General features: G+C 39.5%; 1 protein-coding gene across 4 annotated transcripts in view; it reads left to right on the top strand.

The window, feature by feature from the left end:
• The window catches only part of lrp8 (low density lipoprotein receptor-related protein 8, apolipoprotein e receptor), a 167,989-nt gene that overhangs the window by 135,868 nt on the left and 10,104 nt on the right, over positions 1 to 22,017 (top strand). For all 4 annotated transcript variants that reach the window (XM_054788582.1, XM_054788584.1, XM_054788581.1 and 1 more), the window contains exons 14-17: positions 3,169 to 3,310; positions 7,078 to 7,230; positions 8,736 to 9,107; positions 15,342 to 15,410. In XM_054788582.1, coding sequence (XP_054644557.1) covers positions 3,169 to 3,310; positions 7,078 to 7,230; positions 8,736 to 9,107; positions 15,342 to 15,410 — 736 coding nt within the window. The remainder of the gene's footprint in view (positions 1 to 3,168; positions 3,311 to 7,077; positions 7,231 to 8,735; positions 9,108 to 15,341; positions 15,411 to 22,017) is intronic.

Below are 22,017 nucleotides of genomic sequence, written 5' to 3' on the forward strand. Positions count from 1 at the left end.
GATTAATCACGCTGAGTGTTTTTTGTGTGCAATCTGTTCTGCTTAACATATAAACTAAATTAAAAATCCCTCAGCATGCAGTTCCTGTTCCGATAGACAGAAGCTTGGATGACACCGGGCCTTATCCTTAGATAGAAATGCTCACAGTTTCAGCCTAGTTGCAGCAAAAGAAATAGCAATCAGACTTCAAGATCTTCAGCTCTTCAAGTTAAATCATCCATCCATCCATTTTATGTAGACCACTTTTCCTGTTCAGGCTCACAGCAAAGCATTCGGCAATCTTTCTTAATGATCTCAGTTTATGATTACCTAACCTGTCTGTTGATGTACTGCCTCAATACTAGCTTTCACAAATGTGAACCAATACACTACCATTGGTATTCACAAAATAAAAAGAACAAAAATTCAAATAAAGAAGTTAAAAATAAATAAATAAATGCTTTTGGCCAGTGAAACAATTTTTGTATCATTTGACACAAACCTGAATTTAATTTGATGCATGTTATGGAGTAATATGAATACATGGGAAATACATTGTTCAATAATTCATTTTTTAGTTAATTAACATAATAAAATAATACAAATGAATATATTTATTAAATAGAAATATTAGGTGCTTAACTTAAAACAGAATACATTTGGTGTCCATGCTTCAGGGGTCTCCAACTTTCATCTCCAGCTGCCAACTATTTGTGTTTTGTATCCTGTGGCACGCTATAAAACTGAAGCCATTGAGGATTTACAGACTAGTTTTGATTCTCGCGGCAATTGGCAACCCTACGTGACACAGTTTGCTGCTGCACACCGATCGATTTTTGTGATTGGCTTTGAAAGGCCTTTATCGGCATACGCCGATCACAGGTTTGTTACAGAAATAGTCTGATACTGATCGTAGCCGATCAATTGGAGCATCCCTAGTTTTTAATAATAATAATAATCTTTAAAACATTAAGATCCTGCTATCATTGTCATTGAATGCCTATGACTAGGCGTCATGTTCTTATGTGAAATGAATGTTGGTTTTATTCCTTGGGACGGTTAGGGTTCATTTTGTCATCAGTGTTTTATATTTCTTTATTCTGAAGAAGGATATAATTTTTATAATGTGAACACACCTCTTCCTTGACCAAAACACACACACACAGTAATATTAACCTGTGCAGACGATGTCCACCGCCTGCCACCATACCAAGCCCTGAGGAAATCTAGATAGTAGAAGCATATAGTGATGCATAGAGTGATGGGGTTTTTTTTCCTGTTCCATCTTCACTGTCATTGAATTACTTTTTATCTCCTATCTGAATGACGGGAGGGGGTATAGGTAAAGATGAGAAGGGAAAAAAGGAGGAAGAAAGCAGGGGAAATAGACAATGAAGGCACTGCTTTGTTGCTACCAGTACATGATTTTAACAGATTTAGAAGGCATTGCACACGAGCACCAAGTCATTCTGGTCCACAAACTCTAAGCTAAAGAAATAAGTATTGTTTCTACATATTCTATTACATTACTTCTGCAGAGCTTCCGAGAGTATTAGGAATGAAGTCCCAAATTCTTATGAGAAGCGTAAATACAGGAGCTCAGTCTGTAAGGACTTGGGTTTCATCACCGGAGGGTCCCTGCTCAACCAGGGGCACCGAACCCCTCTTGGTCTTAGCTCAGGGATTCACATCTCTCCTTCCATGCCTGCATGTGTGTGGTATGCATCACCACACAGTATATACATCCATCCATCCATTTTCCTGGAGCCTATCCCAGCTGACTTTGGGCGACAGGCGAGGTACACATAGACAAACAACCATTCACACTCACATTCACACCCATGGACAATTCAGAGCAGCCAACCAACCTAACATGCATGTTTTTGGAATGTGGGCGGAAACCGGAGTACCCGGAGGAAACCCACGCACGTACGGGGAGGTCTTCCCGATCTCCAGGCTGTGACTGTGTGGCCAGCATGCTAACCACTGGACCACCGTGCGGCCCTACAGTATATACAGCAGAATGTAAATTCACTTTCCTCCTCATGTACTGTATTATACTCAGTATAATAAATAAATAAGTGCAATTATAATAAAAAGACACTAATATGTGTTATTAAGTTGATCAAAATGTCTTTGCGTGAATTTAAAATCAGAAAAAAGCATTCTGCAGTGGGTTGACTTGAAATGGCAGGTTTGGTAATTGTAGGAAATTGCAGGTATGCCTTGACTGATAGGTATGCCGTCAGTCAAGGCATACCTGTACAGAGGTGAGAGGTAGTCAAATCAGCTCAACATCACCATTCAGTTTTTTTTTTAGTCAAAGAAAGATTGAAATCAAACAGTCCATTCAAAGTATCAAAAGTCCAAAAGTCTTTTGTGTTTCTGGCCTGAAATAAAATGCATGCTGTACTGCAAGTGTGGAGACATATGTCAGTCACAAACCTTCAAAAATTTGTCAGAATGTTCCTCTGGGACAGAACCAGGAAAATTATCAAGGCCTGATGCATCTGTTTAGATGATGTACCATCACCTTGGCAACCACAGACGAGTTAAACTGAGTAAATCTTCATGAACTGAAATGTTGTGTGGTTTGATCCTGTGAGGGGTTTGACACTGCTCAGTGTTATACTGACATTTGCAGCTTTCAAGGTAGCAACGTGGCTGATTCACACATCGGTAAAAGAGGAAACAGGATGAATTTTCAGCTGACGAAAGGCAGAGAAAGTTGTCCACAGAGACGACCTAAAACATTTGAGTCTTCATCTCAACATAGCTGATATTTATTGCTTTATGTGTCAGCACTACTGTCATGTGAGTAAAGGTTATCTCAATCTGAAAAGGGTAGAATTCAGAAGCAGCTCAGAAAGGTTAAGTCCACCAATATCAAGAACAAATAGAAATCTTAGATTGCAGCTATGACCAAACCACTTGAGATACATAGAATAGTATAGGAACCACACACACACACACACACAAGCCACATCTATGTTTTGGAAATAGCATGAAGACTAACAGGTTGATATGCACTGGAAAGCACAATTCAATCATTATTTTGTGGTTATCGTTCCTCTCCATCTTAGTCTGAAGTGGCATTTATACAGTATATCAGAATTACTCAGATTCAGCTTGTCATTTTTCTGTTATAGGGCTACATTTTTTGGGTGTAATTTGATCATATCTGTCTAGGATCGCATATACTGGACCGACCTGGAGGATGAAGCAATATACAGCGCCAACCGCCTGACGGGGAAAGATGTAGCGAAGGTAGCCGAGCACCTCAATAACCCTCTGGACCTGGTGGTGTTCCATGAACGGAGACAGCCCAAAGGTAGGCCCCCTGCATACATTCATGCTTTGCTGCATACATGCAGTATGATATATAGTATTTGTCTTTCCCAACATACAGCACTTATAATTACAATTAATGTTTGCCATGATTCCACACTCCCAATTATTTTTGCTTGACGGGTTACTTTGGTCATATCCAGGGTAGATTAATATATGACACACAGTGAAACCTCGTTCAGCGTTATTAATTTGTTCCAGTAGGTCTGACTCAAACCGAAACATACTCTAACCGGATCGATTTAATCCAATTAATTAGTTAAGACTGTAATTACATCATTTATTCATAATAAATTGTGTAAACAGCACATTAATCACTTTTTAAAACAAATCTTTATTGGACAATTGTATATGAGCAAAGTTTTGGGTCCACTGCGCTTCCGAGATGGATGCCACATTTCCATTACAAATATTCTATTGTTGTGCATCGCCATGGTCCTTTGCGCTGTGGCATGTGACAATTAGCATTTATATTTTCATGCCTCGTTTCCTGCCCTCAATCACAGCTCAAAGCACCCTTGTTGGTAGGGAATTAATTGCATTGTCTCATTACAAGGCAGAGATGTCTGCTCAAAGACATCACAGCAATTAAACATGCATGCCAAGGAACCATTATGTTCAACAAGACTAAATTAACTTCATAATCCCTCTCAAGTTATTCTGAACTAAATCCAGTCTTCATTTAGCTGTTAATAATTTGCAAAATCATGGTGACCCTGAACCAGATGTGCAGTAGTAAGTCGTTGAATGATCGAACTCACCAGCCATAATGTCATAATACATGTACTGTACATACATCACAGTCAGTTATCTTCTACTTTTAAGTCGACTTCATTGGTACAATTTCTCACCAAAGGGATCCCTCCTTTTTGTTCTGGCATTTTTTCATTTCATTTATTTTGGATCCAGTTCTGCTTTGAAGCTAATATTCCACATTTTAATTGTCGATCTTGTGCTGAAGGGAGACACGAAAGATGAGGTTTCAAGTACACTGAGGCTATCGCAGCTTTTTCTGTAGCAGGTTGTAATTAGAGATGCTCAGTATCGGGTGTCTTACCAACATACAATATACTGATAGTGTCCAGCACTTCATTACTGATATCAACAAATACTCATATAGGCAAACTAATGTCAGGTCACATCTTGTGTAATGAACACAATTTTCTTCTTTTACTTTGACGCCACTGGATTTATTTCACAAATAAACACCGTTTGTGCAAAATAAGACAAATACCGTATTATGCAATGTAAGTTATAGAAAAGTGCCATGTTTATTTTGAACATTTGTCTCAACAAAAAACATGTAAAAAAATCATGACCGATATTGAACTAAAATAACATGTTCTCGTACTATCCACAAAATGAAACTATCCAATTAGATAGATAGAAAGATAGAAAGTTGCACATTTCTATGCGGCACAAACATCCGTATTAAAACAAAGTAAAGCGCAACGTAAGAAACTCTGGACTATTCCAATCAGTTCAACTATAAACAGAAAAAATGATACCAATATGAGCCGATTTTTATGCCAATATTGGTTGATAACATCGCCCCACCCTCGTTGTAATATTATATTTCAGTTTCTTTTTTGCTCCTCTACCATTTTGTGCACTGTACTTTGTCCAGTACAGAAAAGGCAGAAGTCCACAGTTGCTGAAATACTGTATATGTGGCCCAAGTGTGTTCCACGCTTCCGATGTTGCGTGACTGATGTTGCTTTCTCCTAGTGCATCACTTGAATTCTCTGACGCACGGCTTCCTAAAACTGCACATAAGAGGCAGAAACGACCACAACCTGACCTATTTCTAGTACATCTCCACATGACATGAGCAGCTTCCTTTTTTTTCTGCACACTTGAGTCTTGGGTTAGGGATGTGAATATTTTATTTCAGTCGAGAAATTTACAGTACAAGTTTTGGCAGCCCACTCCTAACTAATCCCTCAATCTAGCAATCGGCCCATTAAGTTTCATCGTGTATCAGCAAGCCCTACTGTGAGTCATGGACTGGATAACAACTATGAGTGCTTTTTTTTTTCTTTTTCCTGACTATAGATTGTTAATACTGTGGTCAGTTACTTTTCTGTCTCCTTTTATTTGGAACAAAGTAAAAAAAAAGGTGTGCCAGAGACAGATACTGTAGATCAAGCCATGCAATGGCCCGCTCCTTCGCTAGATACAGACAGCAGTCAAATCATTAACACACAATTAAACACAACAGCTGTTGGGCTTAAAACATGTATGCTTGTCTACTGATCGAGATTGGGGATAGGGGAAAAGTGTTGTCAACATCATCTATTTATTTATTGATTTACCAACATGTCCTAATGACACTACTGAGGTTTGTACGACTAAAATGACGATATTCAAAGTCCCCCTGATGAATTCAATCCCTGGTTCGTTCACATTCACTCTTCCACACTATGTTTCTGGTGTTTCCAATTACACTTTAATGCTGATGCTACTGACCAAAAGTAGGGCTGGTCTTTAATTCTTAATATAGCTTTCCTGTGGGCTCACCAGTATTTTTAAAGCCTTGCGTTCACATGCCAAACACTGTCGTAAGATTATATTTTGCTTCACAAATTATAGAAAAGGACAGAACATGTAAAAATTGCACTATTATGGTTTGTGAATGGAATTACCGTAATTTCCAGACTATAGAGCACACCGGTATTTAAGCCGTACCCAGTCAATTTAAAGAGAAAAAAGATTTTGCATATGTCCATAAGCCGCAGATGTCCACGTCGTAACATGGGATATTTAGTACAGAGACAGATGTTACGCATTTAAATAAATTAAATAAATATTATTTCATTCATCGATGTCCTCCTTCTCCTCTTGAGAACTAAAACCACTAAAGTCATCCTCTTCAAGTGTTGTAACCGAACTTTTGATGTCGCTACCGGTGTCACCGCCGGCCTGAGGCAAATCAGCCCCGCGCGCTCATGCTGTTCTCCCCAGCGTGCAGCAGTTCAGTCCCCTGAAACACGGCGGTGACAGCAGTCCTCCCAACACCGCTCCACGCTGCCAAGATCCACCGACAGACCCAAGCAAAAGCCGCTCGATCAATCACTTTCAACTTGAAAGCCGCGCATCGCATGCACCTCTCCACGCATTCTCCAGGATGAGTAGTGATGTTCGGATCGATACTGAAGTAGCCATGCCTCCGATACTAGATCTTTAGGCTCTAAATCGATTCTCAAATCAAATATCGATATTGATACTAAAGTAATTTGAGGTAATGTATGTCAGGAACACAGTGGAAAGTAACTAATTTATTGAGACCTTGTCTAAATGATATGCAGTTGATTACAATAAATGAATAAATTACTCTGATATCGTATAATCTATATTTTATGAGCTATGCTTTGATCTGAAATACACTACTTTTTTAAATTTACCCGACATGTTAAATGTATTTGCATAAAGTATCACTATTGGATTGTTATCGCTGATACTGAATTTTACTCAGTATCAAATCGGAAAATAAATCAGTGGTATCGCACATCAGGGGCACGCACGCAAAGCATACAATGACTGATCCAAAGCACACAAGATGTCACAGGACCAGAACGTGACCACAAATTCAGCCGCAGGATTCAAAGCGGTTTAAATACACTGGAAATTACGGGTATATTCAAATATGTAAAGGTATTTTATGTATTCTGTTTCATGTGCTGTGCATCGTATGTGTATCGTAAAATGCTAATATTCCTTTGACCTAATTTTGTTTTTTGTGTGTCCTAGCCCCTGACACCTGTAACACGGGCAGTCTGCCCAATGGTGGCTGTGAGTACCTCTGTTTAAAGGCGCCTCAGATCACAGACCACTCCCCCAAATATACCTGTGCCTGTCCCGATGGCATGGAGCTGGGACCTGATATGAGGCGCTGTGCCACAAGTAAGTCAGACATTATCATAATAACATTAATACATTTATTTAGAATCGCTTTTGTAAAAACTGAAATACACTTTACAATAATGCAAGCAAATTAAATTAATACAATGTGCAATAAAGCAATAAAATACAGAAAATATCAATCATAGAGTTAAAATGAGAATAACTAAGCACTAGAAGGAGAGTGAGAGGTTGTTGGCTGTATTTATGAGGGATTTGGGGCCAGCGATGACAATATGAGAATTGATGAAGGATATAAATAATTATGAACATTAAAAAAAAAAAAACTCATTAACACAACTGCTTAAAGTATTTTGACACTTCCTTGTGTCATTCCAATGATATGAAAATGTGACCAGGTTGTAGAAGGTTGGTCACTGTAAATATACGTTGGTTGTTTGGAGATGGCCATGCATCATGTTCTCTTGACAAATTACTAAGAGGAGCGATTTCTTGAGAATTGTTATTATTATTATTATTATTATGATTAGTAATTATGATTTTACTACTCATTGCAGTCTTTAGACTTGGCAATACAGTGGATCCCCTCACATTCGCCAATTTGCAGATCTTTTTCCGCTGAAAGCAAGTCTCATCCCCCCTCAGTCAGTAATAATCTATAAATACATGATAATACAGGTAAAATGTACAGCATACATGTACCGCAATTTTTATGAGATTTCACACTTTGTTCGGCGGTCCTTGAATGCACCATAATTGCTGTGAGAGCAAAAGTGAAACTTGTACATAACAAAACTTGGCCTCAAAAGTTGCAGTAATATATATACGATCGTAAGTTTTGACTGAATTTACAACAGGCAATGTTAATTATGTTGACGAGGCTTGGAGTAACGCCTTCTCCGGCAGCTAACCGGGACAACCCAGCGGCCAGCAGAGCATAGGAGCCTCGTACTACCACCATCTGCTTTATAGTGAGGTGGAGGTGACCCCGCAACAGACGTAATCGCGTTTGTCAAGCTAGCCTGCTAGACTCCGATTCACCTGTTCTATCAATCATCCTTATCATTAATTAGTTCTGAGTACCCACAGTATTTACTGCATTTTATCATACAGTATTTAATGTATTTTATCATTTAAGATGCGTCTAATAAGTGTGTGACGCATATTTACGGCACAAACCTGGATTGTGCATTTAGCTTGTTAGCTTCTGTCACTAGTTAACAATGGCAGTTGAAGAGTGGGGGTTCTGGAGCTGAATGTAATAATTACAGCAGTCACTTTTATTGCAAATGATGATCTGAAATCGGAACAGAAGATCAACGTCTCGCTAGCAGGAGGTGTTTGGAGGGGTAGGACGGAGCCGTGCCATTCGCTGGTAGGCGTGGAACTTAATTCCGTATTGTTATTTTAGCTATATTCTCTACATTGGGTTAGTTATAAGTATGACTTTCATAATTGCTATAATGTGTGTTTACATTCAGAAGACTGAAAGCTGATTATGGTGGTAACTAATACCTGTATTTCTAACTTCTTTTTCTGCTGAGCAGTCCGAGCAAGAACAACCACAACAGCAGTTCCATCCACCACCACCACCACCACCACGACAGCGACCACAACCATCACAGCTAGCACAACAACGAAACCTACACGTCGGCCCACAACAGCAGTTCCAACAAGCATAACTACCACCACCCCCACCACCACCACCACTAGTGCTGCTTCCACCACACTCACAACCACAACCAGGCATCTGGAACCAACCGAACCCACCCAGAACCTCAGGGCCACCTCCACAAGTACACAGACGACCAGTTTCAGCAGCACCAGTCAGACATCGAGACCCACTCGCACACCCTTACTGGGCCCAGTGGCTCCCAGCAGCATTCAGAGAGAGAGCAACGGCAACCTCTCCCACAGAGGTAAGGGTCACCCTGAGCAGGTTTGATGCAAAGTGCATGAATTTGTGTGAAATGACTGATTTCATGATGTATGTGTTGTGTTGTATGTGTGCGTGTGTACGTGAGATGCTCTGCAGCCACTACAGCTGCAGTAATGTCTGCCAGCAGCCGTTATCACAGCAGGGAAACACCTTAAATACATCCCCCATCTTCAGTCTTGAACTCGTCTGTCTGATGTCTCCTTTTTTTCATCTCTGGCTCTTTTTTTCTTTCTCACACTCACTCTTAAACACCGGCACACAGGAGTGTATCGTTCAGCCTGCTTGCCGTGGGTCCCTCATGAGCAGGGTGTAACAGAGCTGTCAGAACTAACTAACGGCAGTCCCTACCGCTCTCGATGTTCACCTCCCTTGCTCACTTTGTCCTTGCTCACTTTTTGACAGCATCTCTCTTTGTCTGTCTCTCTCTGCCTCCATCCACCACTCACTCTCACTCATTCATGTACAAATTAAGCTTTACCGCCATTGGCAGAGAAACACTGCTTTACAGTTAGTTTCTTAGTCAAACAATAAAGGTGCTTTATAACAGCACCAACAATGGTTTACAAAGCGCTAAGCTTTAATTGTGCTTGTAGGGAGGAGAATCTTCCTGCAGAGACACATAAAACAAAATTGAAAAATCACAGTTTGTCAAATCTCATGCAATAATAAGCCTTTGCATAAATCAGTGTTTTTCTACATTAATAAACACAACCGCTAAACTTTTCTTTTATTGTGATAAACTGCTGGAAAAATGGTGGTTTTTGTGTACAACTTGTGGGTCAGTATGCTACCTTCAGGGTCCACAACTACAGTGCATACCAAAATAGCTGAACAGTACAAATCCAGTCGCAACATACTGCTACTCGTGGAAGAACACGATACACATGTAACTTGGCTGGTCCAGTCAGCTTCACCTTCTGCGAGGGCTCTAACCTGGCTCCGCAGAATGACAGTCAAGAGCGCTAGCCATTCAGCTAAAAGCCCCAACTGTCAACTCAATGTCCACCAACACACTTTCTCACAGCTGCACCACTTGACATCCGTTACACACAGTTAAAGTATACACGTACAACCTGCAGTAATTGCACAAAATGTGCATTAATATACATTGGAACTTTGGTTAGCATCGTTAGTCTGTTCCAGGTTTGACTTTAACCAAAACGTACTCTAACCAGATAAAAGACGTAAGGAATAATGTAAATCCAATTAATACGTTCTAGCCGTTCTAGGCACACCATATTGTACGCTAACCAGAAAATTCTTCGCAAACCTAGGTGTAAATTTTTGACATTAACCGACAAACACGCTAACCGGGGCATATGCTAACCGAGGTTTGACTGTACATGCAAAAAGTATCTTCTGATTGCACATGACACACAGTCATATTAAATAATCATTAATATCTGCCAGGATACGGGAAGCTTTTTTTTTTGCTAAGCAGATAATACGGTTTAAAAGTCAAGAAGCACAGTCAACGTGCAAAGGACAACTTGGAGTTGTTTGTGTAAAAGTTGGAAGGAAAGGCAAAATGGGTGACATTGAATATATAGACTCGTGAAATTCTTGAAAAGAAATATGAAGAGAGCTTAAAAACAAACATGGCAGTCCAGTGCAGTTAAAGGGCGTTAGTGTATTGTACAGGCAGAAAAGTCAGCAATTACGAGTATGAAAGAAATATGTGTGGTAAATGAGGCAAAAGTTGTTTTGAAGCAAATTAAAGAGAACGATAACTTGCCTCATAACTTTTGGATGCTGTGTGGTGGTTGCTTTTTTGTTGTTGTTTTCTTACCCACAAACTTATTTCTTCTCGTCTCAGAGGTTGTCAGCTTCCTCACCCTCACTATAAGCTCTCCAAATGAGAGCTGAAGCAGATACTGAGTAGAAAATGGGGCAAGAACAAGTCATGTCTCCATCCCTACGGGCCATGCGTAATAATTTTCAACTCAGTGCACACTGTCAAGTCAGCTGTTACACATGTGCTGAGAGACGGCTGGCGTTTCGCAGGAAGATAAAGCCTAGGGATTGTTTGGGGGCGGGGGGTGTAGGTAAACTGCAACTATTACATGTAACACATATGCACTAACAAATCTTTTAAGGTTTTTAAGGTCATGCCACAGCATCTCAATAGGATTCAGGTCAGGACTTTGACAAGGCCACCCCAAAGTCTTCATTTAGTTTTTCTTCAGCCATTCAGAGGCAGACTTGGTGGTGTGTTTAGGATCATTGTCCTGCTGCAGAACCCTAAGTTTGTTCCAGCTTGAGGTCAAGAACAGACATTCTCCTTCCGGATTTTTTGGTAGACAGCAGATTTCACGGCTCCATTTATCACCGCAAGTCTTCCAGGTCCTGAAGCAGCAAAAAAGCCCCAGACCATCACACTACTACCACCGTATTTTACCACTGTTATAATGTTTTTTTTCTGAAATGTGGCGTTACTTTTACGCCAGATGTAATGGGACACACACCTTTCAAAAAGTTTAACTTATGTCTCGTCAGACCACAGAGTATTTTCACATAGGTCTTGGGGATCATCAAGATGTTTTCTAACAAAATTGAGACCAGCCTTAATGTTCTTTTTGTTCAGCAGTGGTTTTCGTCTTTCGTAGTGTCTTTCATATGGTGGCGTCATGAACACTGACCTTAACTGAGGCACGTGAGGCTTGCAGTTCTTTGGATGTTATTGTGGAGTCTTTTTTGACCTCTTGGATGAGTCGTCGCTGCGCTCTTGGGGTAATTTTGGCTGGCCGGCCACCCCTGGGAAGGTTCACAGCTGTTCCATGTTTTCGCTACTTGTGGATAATGGCTCTCACTGTGGTTTGCTGGAGTCCCAAAGCTTTAGAAATGTTTTTATAACCTTTCCAGACTGACAGATCTCAATTAAACTCAGTTAAGTTCTGTTTTAACATTTGGATTTTTGGATTTTTGAACACAAAACTGCCTTTTGTGTTCAGTTGTGTTGTCATTGACTAATACTTACATTAGTTTGATGATCGGCAACATTTACTGTATTTGATGTAGTAATGAGTAAAACAGTATGAAGTAAAGTTAGTCACATAATTGGAACGTACTTGGAGAACACGCAAAATACGTTGGATTACTGTGTCATATAATGTAATTCAGTTTAATTCAAAAGACAGTTAATAACTCCATTTGAGCTGATTGGTGATTGTTGTCTTGAACAACATTAATGGTATATTTCATGCTCTGTGGAATCTAAATTGCAGCTGTTTTTTGCTGTATGTTATATATTTAACAGCTCTTTTTGGCAAGTCCATTTGAAAAAAAAAGTTAAGAAACGCAAATGTGTTTAATTTTCTGTGGGGGGGAGTCTTTACTGAGAAAAGACGGACCACAAAATGCAGCTTATCCAGAGTTGTTATGTAAGAAAATGCATATTCACCCTTGTGTGTTTTCTGAATGTAGGCCAGTCGTTTTATGGTAAAGTATGTTTGTTAACAATAGGGGGAGCCCATGAGTGACAAAACACAATTATTTTAATTTTGTGTTATCTCCTTAATTACAACTGATTCGGAACCTAGTATAGTTACTTGAGCAGCATCAGTATGCAAGGCTACTAGCACTATTGTCACTTCTGTTAATCTTCTCCTGAGACTTCATTAGGGCCATCATATCACTCTTACTAATGGCTAGTCTGCTGCTAATTGGAAAGCTCGAAGCAGAATTTGTACCAAAAGTTTATATCAACTTGTTGGGGTTTAGAGGGAGGAAAGGGAATGAAGTCCAGTATAAATGTGTGATGCCACCACTGGATAAGTAGTTTTTAGGGTTGTAGGGTTGTTTATCTCATTGTGATACATGGTACAATTAAAAAATGATACTGTATATTTTAACAACAGAACGTGTCAATACAGTATGAGAACAATACCATTTGATTCCATACGATTCTACAGTTAACATTTGTTAACATTTGTTTGTAGACATTAATCTTGCATTATAAAATATAGAACTTAATTCTATAAGAGTGGCATTCTGACAGTAATAGTACTGACAGTAGTACTATTGCTGCTACTATCAACATCCTTTCTCGTTTTCAGTCATAATTGTTCACGCCCAGCCCGGGCTCTCGTGTTGTTCTGTAGTCATGCTGTAAACCGACGGCTAGTCTTGCGATACCCAGTGCTTGTCCCTACAATCGATTAATCTAAGCATTTATGGCTTATTCTTCCATCAATCGAGTAGCAGTTGTATCTCTTGCTTGTCAAATTGGATATTTGGTCGTATCAGTGTATCGTTCACAACCCTGGTTTATCGATAATTAAATGGCCACATGCAATGGATGGCTATAGCTACAACTCTTTAACTAGAATATCACTTAGTAGAGAGCAGAGCTCCACCAGGGCTGAAATGTTAGACAATTAGAAAACAAACAGTTGTGGAATATACGGTGGAACCTGGGATTTCGTCATTAATCTCGTCCAAAAGGTCAGACGAAAACCGAAGCAATTTTTTTCTATAGGAAATAATGTAAATCTAATTAATACGTTCCAGACACAAATAAATATGAACAAAAAAAGAGTAATTATAGTTTTACATACAGAAAATAATGCTAAATGCATATAAATGATACATTAAATGGATAAATGAACATTTAACTTTTACCTTCTTTGAAGACTTGTCGGTGAAAACGGTGATGAGTAGAGGAAGGAGGGGAGGGGGTGGAAGAGCCACATGGACGCTATTTCACTCCAGTCGGTTACAAACTTCACTTTCAAGAGTGGACGGTTAGATACTTGAACTTTATTATAAATTTCAGCAGCAGGTACAATCCATTACACACACTTGCCCGGCTTGATTTCTGTTATATCCATCCATCCATCCATCCTCCCGGCGGATCCCGAGGCGTTCCCAGCCCAGTTGAGAGACATAGTCTCAACGGGTCTCAACAAAGTCTTCCTCGAGGCCTCCTACCAGTCAGACGTGCCCTGAACACCTCCCCAGGGAGGCGTCCAGGTGTACCTGTGATCTTGTCCTTTCGGTCACTACCCAAAAGCTCATGACCATAGGTGAGGGTAGGAACGTCGATTGACCCGGTAAATTGAGAGTTTTGTTTTCACCACAACGGGCCTTTCTGTTATGTGTCTCCATTAAACCAATCTCCTGCAATCTGCGTTATAAAGGTTCTTACTTTTACATGACAATCCTGTGGTAATGGAGGATACCTTCATTTCTTGAGTTCTTTATTGAATTCGATGGTGTTTGTCACTTTCTGTATCAAATTTCTTGCACTTGCAGCTTCGTTTGGCGTCATGGTGTCAAAACACTCAGAAATACGCGGCGGGCTTGAACACCTCATCAGAAGTTGACGCACATTGCTTATTAGAAAGAAGAAGGGGGAATTAGTCTTCGTTCTGCATGTGTTGTAGGAAAAAATAAATGACACACACATAACAAAGATGATTATTCCCTAGCCGGAATCTGTCAATACTGTCCCAAATCTGAAAGAACCAATGTCCAATCTTCACGGAGACTGAGTCACCAACAAGATGGTGTACGAAAACCAAGATATTTTTTGACAATCATTTCTGTCGAAAACATAATCCTACGAAAACCGGGGTGTACAAAAACTGAAGGTCAACTGCATTTGTGTTTGTCCATCAGTTAGTTATTTAATAGACTACTTCCTAGTTCATGGAGGATTACAAACAGATATGGGGTGCCGTCATGATTCTTTGCTGTTTTGATGCAACAGTCACGCAAACCGTAACAAATACCTGTACTGCATTATCTCCTTGAGCCAGATCCTCACTAAAATGTAATGGATCCTTCCTTGGTCCATGTGCCACCCTCTAGAAAATTTGGTAGAAATTGGTTTTGTATTTTTTGTCTAATCCTGTTGTTGTAATTGTGTCTGTTATTCTATCTCCTGTTATACTCTTCTTTCATTATAGCTGCTAACTGAAACAGTTAAACGAAACACTTTACTAAACTTGTGACTCAACTCAAATAAGGAATTACACTCATAAATGGGTGGACGGTTAACACGAATGAATGTAAGGTATTTTGTTGTAATTTAGAGTAAAATAAGAATATCTAGCCCTTATACAGTAGCCTATATTGCACACATTTCCAACATGATGCTTCCTTGCTGCAACATGCTTTCCTTTCTCTCTAGCAAGGTCTTTGGGGATGATTTTGAAAAGAACTTGGGGCTAAGTTGTGTTTTTCTCTCTCTCGCTCTTTCTTGTCATCTCAGCTGCGAGTGATCACTACCTCATAGGCAACAACATCACAGTAGCTGTCTTGGGGATAGTCATTCCTATCGGTGAGTTATCTTGACTTCTAGCTGTGTTGTTTTTGCTTTTTTGCTTGCCTGCTTTCCCTCCTGGCTTCTCCTTCTACGATTGTTGTGTGTAGATGTGATCGTTATGTGTGTTTGTGTGTGTGCATGCTTGAGTGTGACTTAACAAGTCTACGTACGCCCACCTGCCTGATTAATATGACTTAATTTGTGGCTTTAAACACAGACACGTCTATGTGTGCCCTCAGTGGTTTGTAGCAGAAAATACTTTACAATTTAGTGATTTAGAAAATGTGCTATTATTCAGCAACATCCTCCCGGCCTCTGAAGGAAGCTATTATAGGCCAGTAAGCTGATAAGTCAGTGGTGGCCAAGGTAATGTGCGCCTTATGTCATTATTAGGAGGATTTGAGCAATTGTGGAATTCAGTTTATGTGTTTTCATCACATTTGACCGGCTACAAATAGCATTAAGTTCCCACTCTGAGCATACCGTGTGTTCCCATAGCATCTATATGTTGCCATCACCCAATTCTTGAACCCAGGCTAACCCTGTGCTGCAGTCAGGTTTTGAAATAGATGAAACAGCAAAAGGCTGAACAAGAATTGATTATGCGGGGGATATTGTACTGCTGTTTTTTCTCGGAGCTGTGGGTAGTTCTAACTTGCACTATAACAATGTTTGTTTAGTGTGTAACATACTATAAGACCGCCACATGAAAACCCTGAACAAAGCTCAATACACAATACACAATAACTTTGTTTTGACTCCCATTTTTCCACATATAACTAATTAATCACATTTTGTGCATGATATGTTGGGCATTACACAGAAAGGTGAATTGCCACTACTCCTTTAGAAGGGGTTAAAAAGTATGATAATTGCAGAGGTCCTTGAAATGGTCACAATAGGAGGGACACACTAAAGGCTTTATTATGCTTCAGCATCACGGCGCCACCATAGGCAACAACGGCTCACTCCTCCCCTTCTCAACCCTCCGTTACAGCTGGACGTGCACCTCCAAAAAATATTTAACCTTGCGTCAATGCCGACGCGGACCGCATAACTCTGATTTGTCGCCTTTTTTTTAGTACATCAAGTCCCGTATATAGCTTTTCCTGTATTTCCGTTGTATGAAAGCACCATTTTTAAATCTGCAAAAACATACAAAACAACAGAGAAATTAAGGAGCATCTCACCGAAGAAATTCGCAAATATGACCACTTATGTAATACCATACCATACCCATCACAAGGATTGGCGGATGTCCAACAATTCATGAATGAAAATACGCTTCTGTCGCTATTGCTCACGACTACTACACAGAAAGCTAAATAGCCAATCATCCAGAGTTGTGGTTGCTCACTCTCAGGAAAACACTGCGCCTAGCTTTTTGGCAGAGAATTGCAAGTCACACACTCAGCTGTCATCAGCAGGGTTGGTGTACTGACTGTGCTAAAGCATAATGAGGCCTCAAGGCTGTGCTAACAGATTGGGTTTGGTTTGCTCTGATAGATGGGGCTCATCTCATCAAGTGTGAATACTATCAAAGTGGACCAAAACCATTTGAAGATATCAATATTGGCCTGCTTACTAACATACTCAGGGGCTTTTTAGTCCACTTTGTGAATGCTTCACAGAAAAATGTTTAACTAATAATAGAGAAACATTGGGAAATCACAACTATATAAGACCCTTGTGCCATCCTAACTTTTAAGTGCATTTTAGAAGCCGTTGGTATCTCAGCTAGGAAACTAAGTACCACAATCACAAGTATGTAGCTTAACAGAAAGCAGTTTAAGGTTTAAGTTCAATTTACTGCGTAAGCCAGGACCATTTATGGGAGTGTGCAACTCACATGCTCTTAATACAAGGAATGTCTACCCGTGTGTAGAACGTAAACACATTCAAGTTCTTGCTTGGCCTTCATACTCACCTGTCACATCACTTACTTTGCAGCCGATTTCGGAGGAGAACCTGATTAAGTCTGAGTTAATCAGGTGTAAATTTCTCTGCAAAACAACCCAGTGAGACGTTGTGGGGTGTTTCTTTGAAATTGCAGTAGTCCCTTGCTAAATCGCGGTTTGAATTTTGCAGCTTTGCAGTTTTTAAGAAATATAATAATTAATAAATCATGCAGTGACATGGTTGAATATGGCCTATTATTAGTTAAAGCACATTTTCGCAAACTGTACATATTTTTTTACCTGAAATTAGCATTTTGAAGTATAAAAATGGCTGAATAAATAAAAATACAAATTTAAGGCATTCAGAAGACACAGTGAAAGATGTGATAATACCTAGAACACTGATCACTCTGTCTCAGTAATATTACTGTCATGTTCCGGGAGACACACAAGTACCAGACTTGATCGCCGGAACAACAGGCTTTTATGGCAGGTTTGAACTATTTCAAAACCGGCACAATAATAAAAATCCCTAATAAAAATCCTACTACTGTTACAGACGTAACACACACCAAGCTAAAACATAACTCTGAACCCCTGACATGTTCCTGTCCATCCTGCTACTAGGGTTAGGCATCGAGTCCCAAACATCGATGGGAACCAGGTCTAACATTGCGATTCTCCCGAGAGAATGAAATGTTTTCATTTCAATTCCTAGTTTCGATGCCCACTTCTTCGACCGGAAGAAATACCAACAAAGAAGAATCCGGCAAGCACTGACAAAGATGAAGTGCATAAAAAGTTTAGCATAACTTCATTAAAAAGAGCGGTCGGCTCAGTGCAACATTTGCAACACAATGATATCCTGATATCAGGATGCCCAACCAACATGATTAAACACCTCAGGATTTATGGTGTAGAAATAACAAGAGTGTCCGTTGAACTTCCTCTAAGCAATCAGTATCAGGAAAATCAAACAATAAATGGCGTCTGTCTCGTACCATGTAATCAAAGGTTTCAGGATGCCTGCTGATGTCGTGGAAGTTTGGTGTCAATAAAGGACGGGCGCTACGGCTACAACTAGGCAAGTTTATTCATGTGCACAATCCGTCTCTGTTAGCAACATTCAAGGTACCTTCTCAACTTGCACAACACACTCCTACCCTTCAAAATAAGAGCGATTTGGGCTACATCCTCTATTCGAGGTAACAAAATAAGGGTGTCGTAAAAAATAGCTTACACCAACATTGAGGCAACAAACAAAGTATACTGTACTCCATTTCACAAGTAAACATCTTACTTTTGTGAAAGTGTACTCCTGTGAAAAGAAACTTCATAACATTTATATTCTAGTTGAACGGTTTGATAGTTATATACTGGTTGGAAATAGTCTTGTGAGAAATTCATATTTAAATTGATAAAAAAGTTAATTAATAAACGTGTATGGCCCCGTCTCGTAAAAGCATCAGAATCGAGAATCGTTAGGAACCGCAATCGAAACGAGGAATAGGAGTCAGAACGAGAATAGTTCAAATTCAAACCATGCCCAACCCTACCCGCTACTCGATTCCCCTAGGGAACACATTTCTAGCAACACACACAAGCACACGTCTTATTTATGCGTTAAATACTTTATTTTCTGTTATTATGTGTACTATATTCAGTAATGCGAAGGTAACAAAGGGGGTGTTATTTTATGTCTAGAGGGCTCTAATAATGTTAATAATCAAATTTAGGTCCTAAACAGGTTCACTATGCTCTAATTACGAAAATATTCCATTTATAAATAAGGAATCTTATTTTGCGGAAATGTACTTTGTGAGCCTGGAAACATTTAACCGTGATAAACGAGGGTTCCCTGTAATTACATTTTAAGCACTTAACTGTTACCAGTTAAAAGCGCGCCTATACAACATGCATCTCAACTGCCTGGTAAACACCTGAATGTCTTTTGTAACAACCTTACGTGTTTTATTCTATGTTTGGAAAATGGGAGTAAAATTAAAACAGTTGTTTTTTTTTCCATTTTTGTTAAGTTTAAATCCAAATATACATGTGGCATACAAATACGCTGCATTTTCCAGCAACCAATCATCCCATGAGTAGTAATAGTTTCCCTTTTCCACTAGCTGTGATTTAAAATGAGAATCCAATTTCATGGAGTCAAATTGACAATTCAGCTGGATGTAAAAATGGCCTTAAAGGATCAACATATGCCTCAAACCTCTTTCATCTCCGATATTGAGCACAATGGCAGTTTTCTAACATTGTACTGCTATTCCCCCACTCCCCGACAATTGAGATATCAGCTGGGCTCATTATAACAACCCCCAAGATTATTAACCCCTGCTCGTCCGTTCCTCATTCTACATTTCATTGTGGCAATAAATCCCCTCATTCTGCATTTTTGGCAGCTTTGCAACATTAATTATTGTCATAGGTCTACAAGGGCCAGATTTCTATACCCTACTTCTGCACTCCCATCCACTAATGAACCGCGCCCACCCACACCTCCTCAAGGGGAATCTGGCCGACTGTTATAATTACTACTTAGCCAAAGTATGCCATTTCTGTTTCTCTCTAATAGGAGTTAAACGTTCTAAATGAGGCAAAATGAGATGTGTTTTCTTTTTTACTCAATGAACATACAGTATAGAGAGTAACAAAACTGGGTGTGGGGTTTCATCTTAGTCAGTGAGGGAGCTCAAGTGCATGTCTAACACAAGAGCGATTTCAGGGTTCCGTCACTGATGAGCATGATTAATTTATGGACAGACACATTAGCTCTTTTTAATCTTGTTTTCCCTCGATATTGACACGTTTTGTATTAATCATTTCACATGCTTTTATCAGCACACTACAGGTACTGCAGGTACCCATAGTAATTAGGCTAAAGAGACTGTGCTCATCTCAAACACTCAGCTTTCAATAATCATCCAAATACCATTATCAAGTACACTTAAGATGGTCTTGGAGTTGGGCTGAGGCTAGTGTACTTGTAGTTGTTGTATGTACTTTATTTATCCCACAGCGGGGAAATTTACTTGTTACAGCAGCAAGACAAGTAAAGAGAACAGTGTAAAGAAAGCTTAGTGTCTACAACATGGTTCAGGTGGTGCAGGTGTACAATGAGAAACCATATCCTAGGATCAGACTTTTTATTGTAATCTAAAATGGACTTCTTTGGAATGATTAATTTAATTAAGAGTGATGGTAAACAACTGTGTTCTTCTGTCCCATGCATGCTGTGTGAATGTGTCTTTGAGATAGAAGACATTGATGCATGCAAGTGGTCATGCAAATGCTGCATTTCTGTGTTTTTGAGTTAAGGTGTAGCCTGAGGGTGAATGTAATGGAACGTACTGTTGTTGTATCACATGAAGGCTCGTTATTTTCTTTTTGTCGAGGTATAGATTCACTTTTTCACCAAAGGGGTCCTGCAGGTCTTCTTTCACAAATGGTCAGGTCATGGCTATTTACCATGCCTTAACCAAACTAGTCACTGACTATATTGATTGGGTATAAAAATAATAAAAACAGGTTATTTTAGGTGCTAAAAAGTATCAATATTTATTTGGTAACTCAATTTATTACATGATTGAGCTTGAAACGTCTAACAAGATTGCGACTGTAGTTAAGTATTCCCTTTTTCAATAAAAATGTGCTTCTCAGATGAAGTGACCTTGAGCCAGTGATGTGCAGTCAGAGGAGGTAAATGAGGCAGGGCCTAAAAAAAAACAAATAACATAAAATATATATAAATATAAATATTTGCTCACTGAAATGTATTCTAAACCTATTTCTGGATGATTCCAATTGTTTTCCTGATAAAATACAGGGCAGAAAATTAAGACGAGGCTGCTGTGAGCATCTGTTCTCGACTTGCGCAAGCCAAGCCTACCGTCTGAGTGTACTCAGTGAGCACACTGAGTTGGATTATGGCGCCTTCCACTTTCTGTTTGTCAACTTGTTGCCAATAAATAATGTTTCAGAAACATGTATTATACACCATGACTTTCTACAACCTGTTTAACGTCTTTAATATAAGTGTGACATCATTATTCTTGCTCATCGGACAATAAAACACAGACAAATGTCATACGTGGAGACTCCAGAAGGTGTGGGGGCATGCGTGAGCTGGAAGGTGCCATCCTGCCACAGACAGGAAAAGCCAGCGTTTTTTTTTGTTGTTGTTTTTGACCAGCTAAAGAGCAGCAAGATACGTTTATGCTTTGCTGAACTAATTAATTGTGAGATGGAGAATTATATTCCAAAGATCACCAGGAGATGATCAAACTTTTACAACAAAGTATCAGGGCTTTTCCTGGAGAATGATAGGGTGCATGTACTTCATATGCAGATGAAAGGTAGGAATACAAATGTTTTTCAGTTAGTAAAAACATTAAATTAATGGGACTAAGTAGTATTTAAAACAAAGAACAAAGAAGAATTGAAAGTCATTTTTTTTTAACCAAAGCAAATTATTCTCTTCTTTTTCTTGTTACCCTCTTAATGAGCAACCTGTATTAACATCACAAAAAGAAGTCAGTGCCTCAGCAACCAGCCATGAACCTCACCACACGTGACCGTCTTGAACTATTTGATTCATTTGGTATTGAAAACGGAAGAAAGAAAATAATGAGCCCTCAGGAAGTGTGTGTGATGTATGAGTGCTTAAAGTGCCGCTCTGTGTCCCCTGGGCTGTGTTAACGCTCCCGCCGTGT

This window comes from Dunckerocampus dactyliophorus, chromosome 10, assembly GCF_027744805.1.
Source record: "Dunckerocampus dactyliophorus isolate RoL2022-P2 chromosome 10, RoL_Ddac_1.1, whole genome shotgun sequence".
In the NCBI taxonomy this organism is placed as follows: Eukaryota; Metazoa; Chordata; class Actinopteri; order Syngnathiformes; family Syngnathidae; genus Dunckerocampus; species Dunckerocampus dactyliophorus.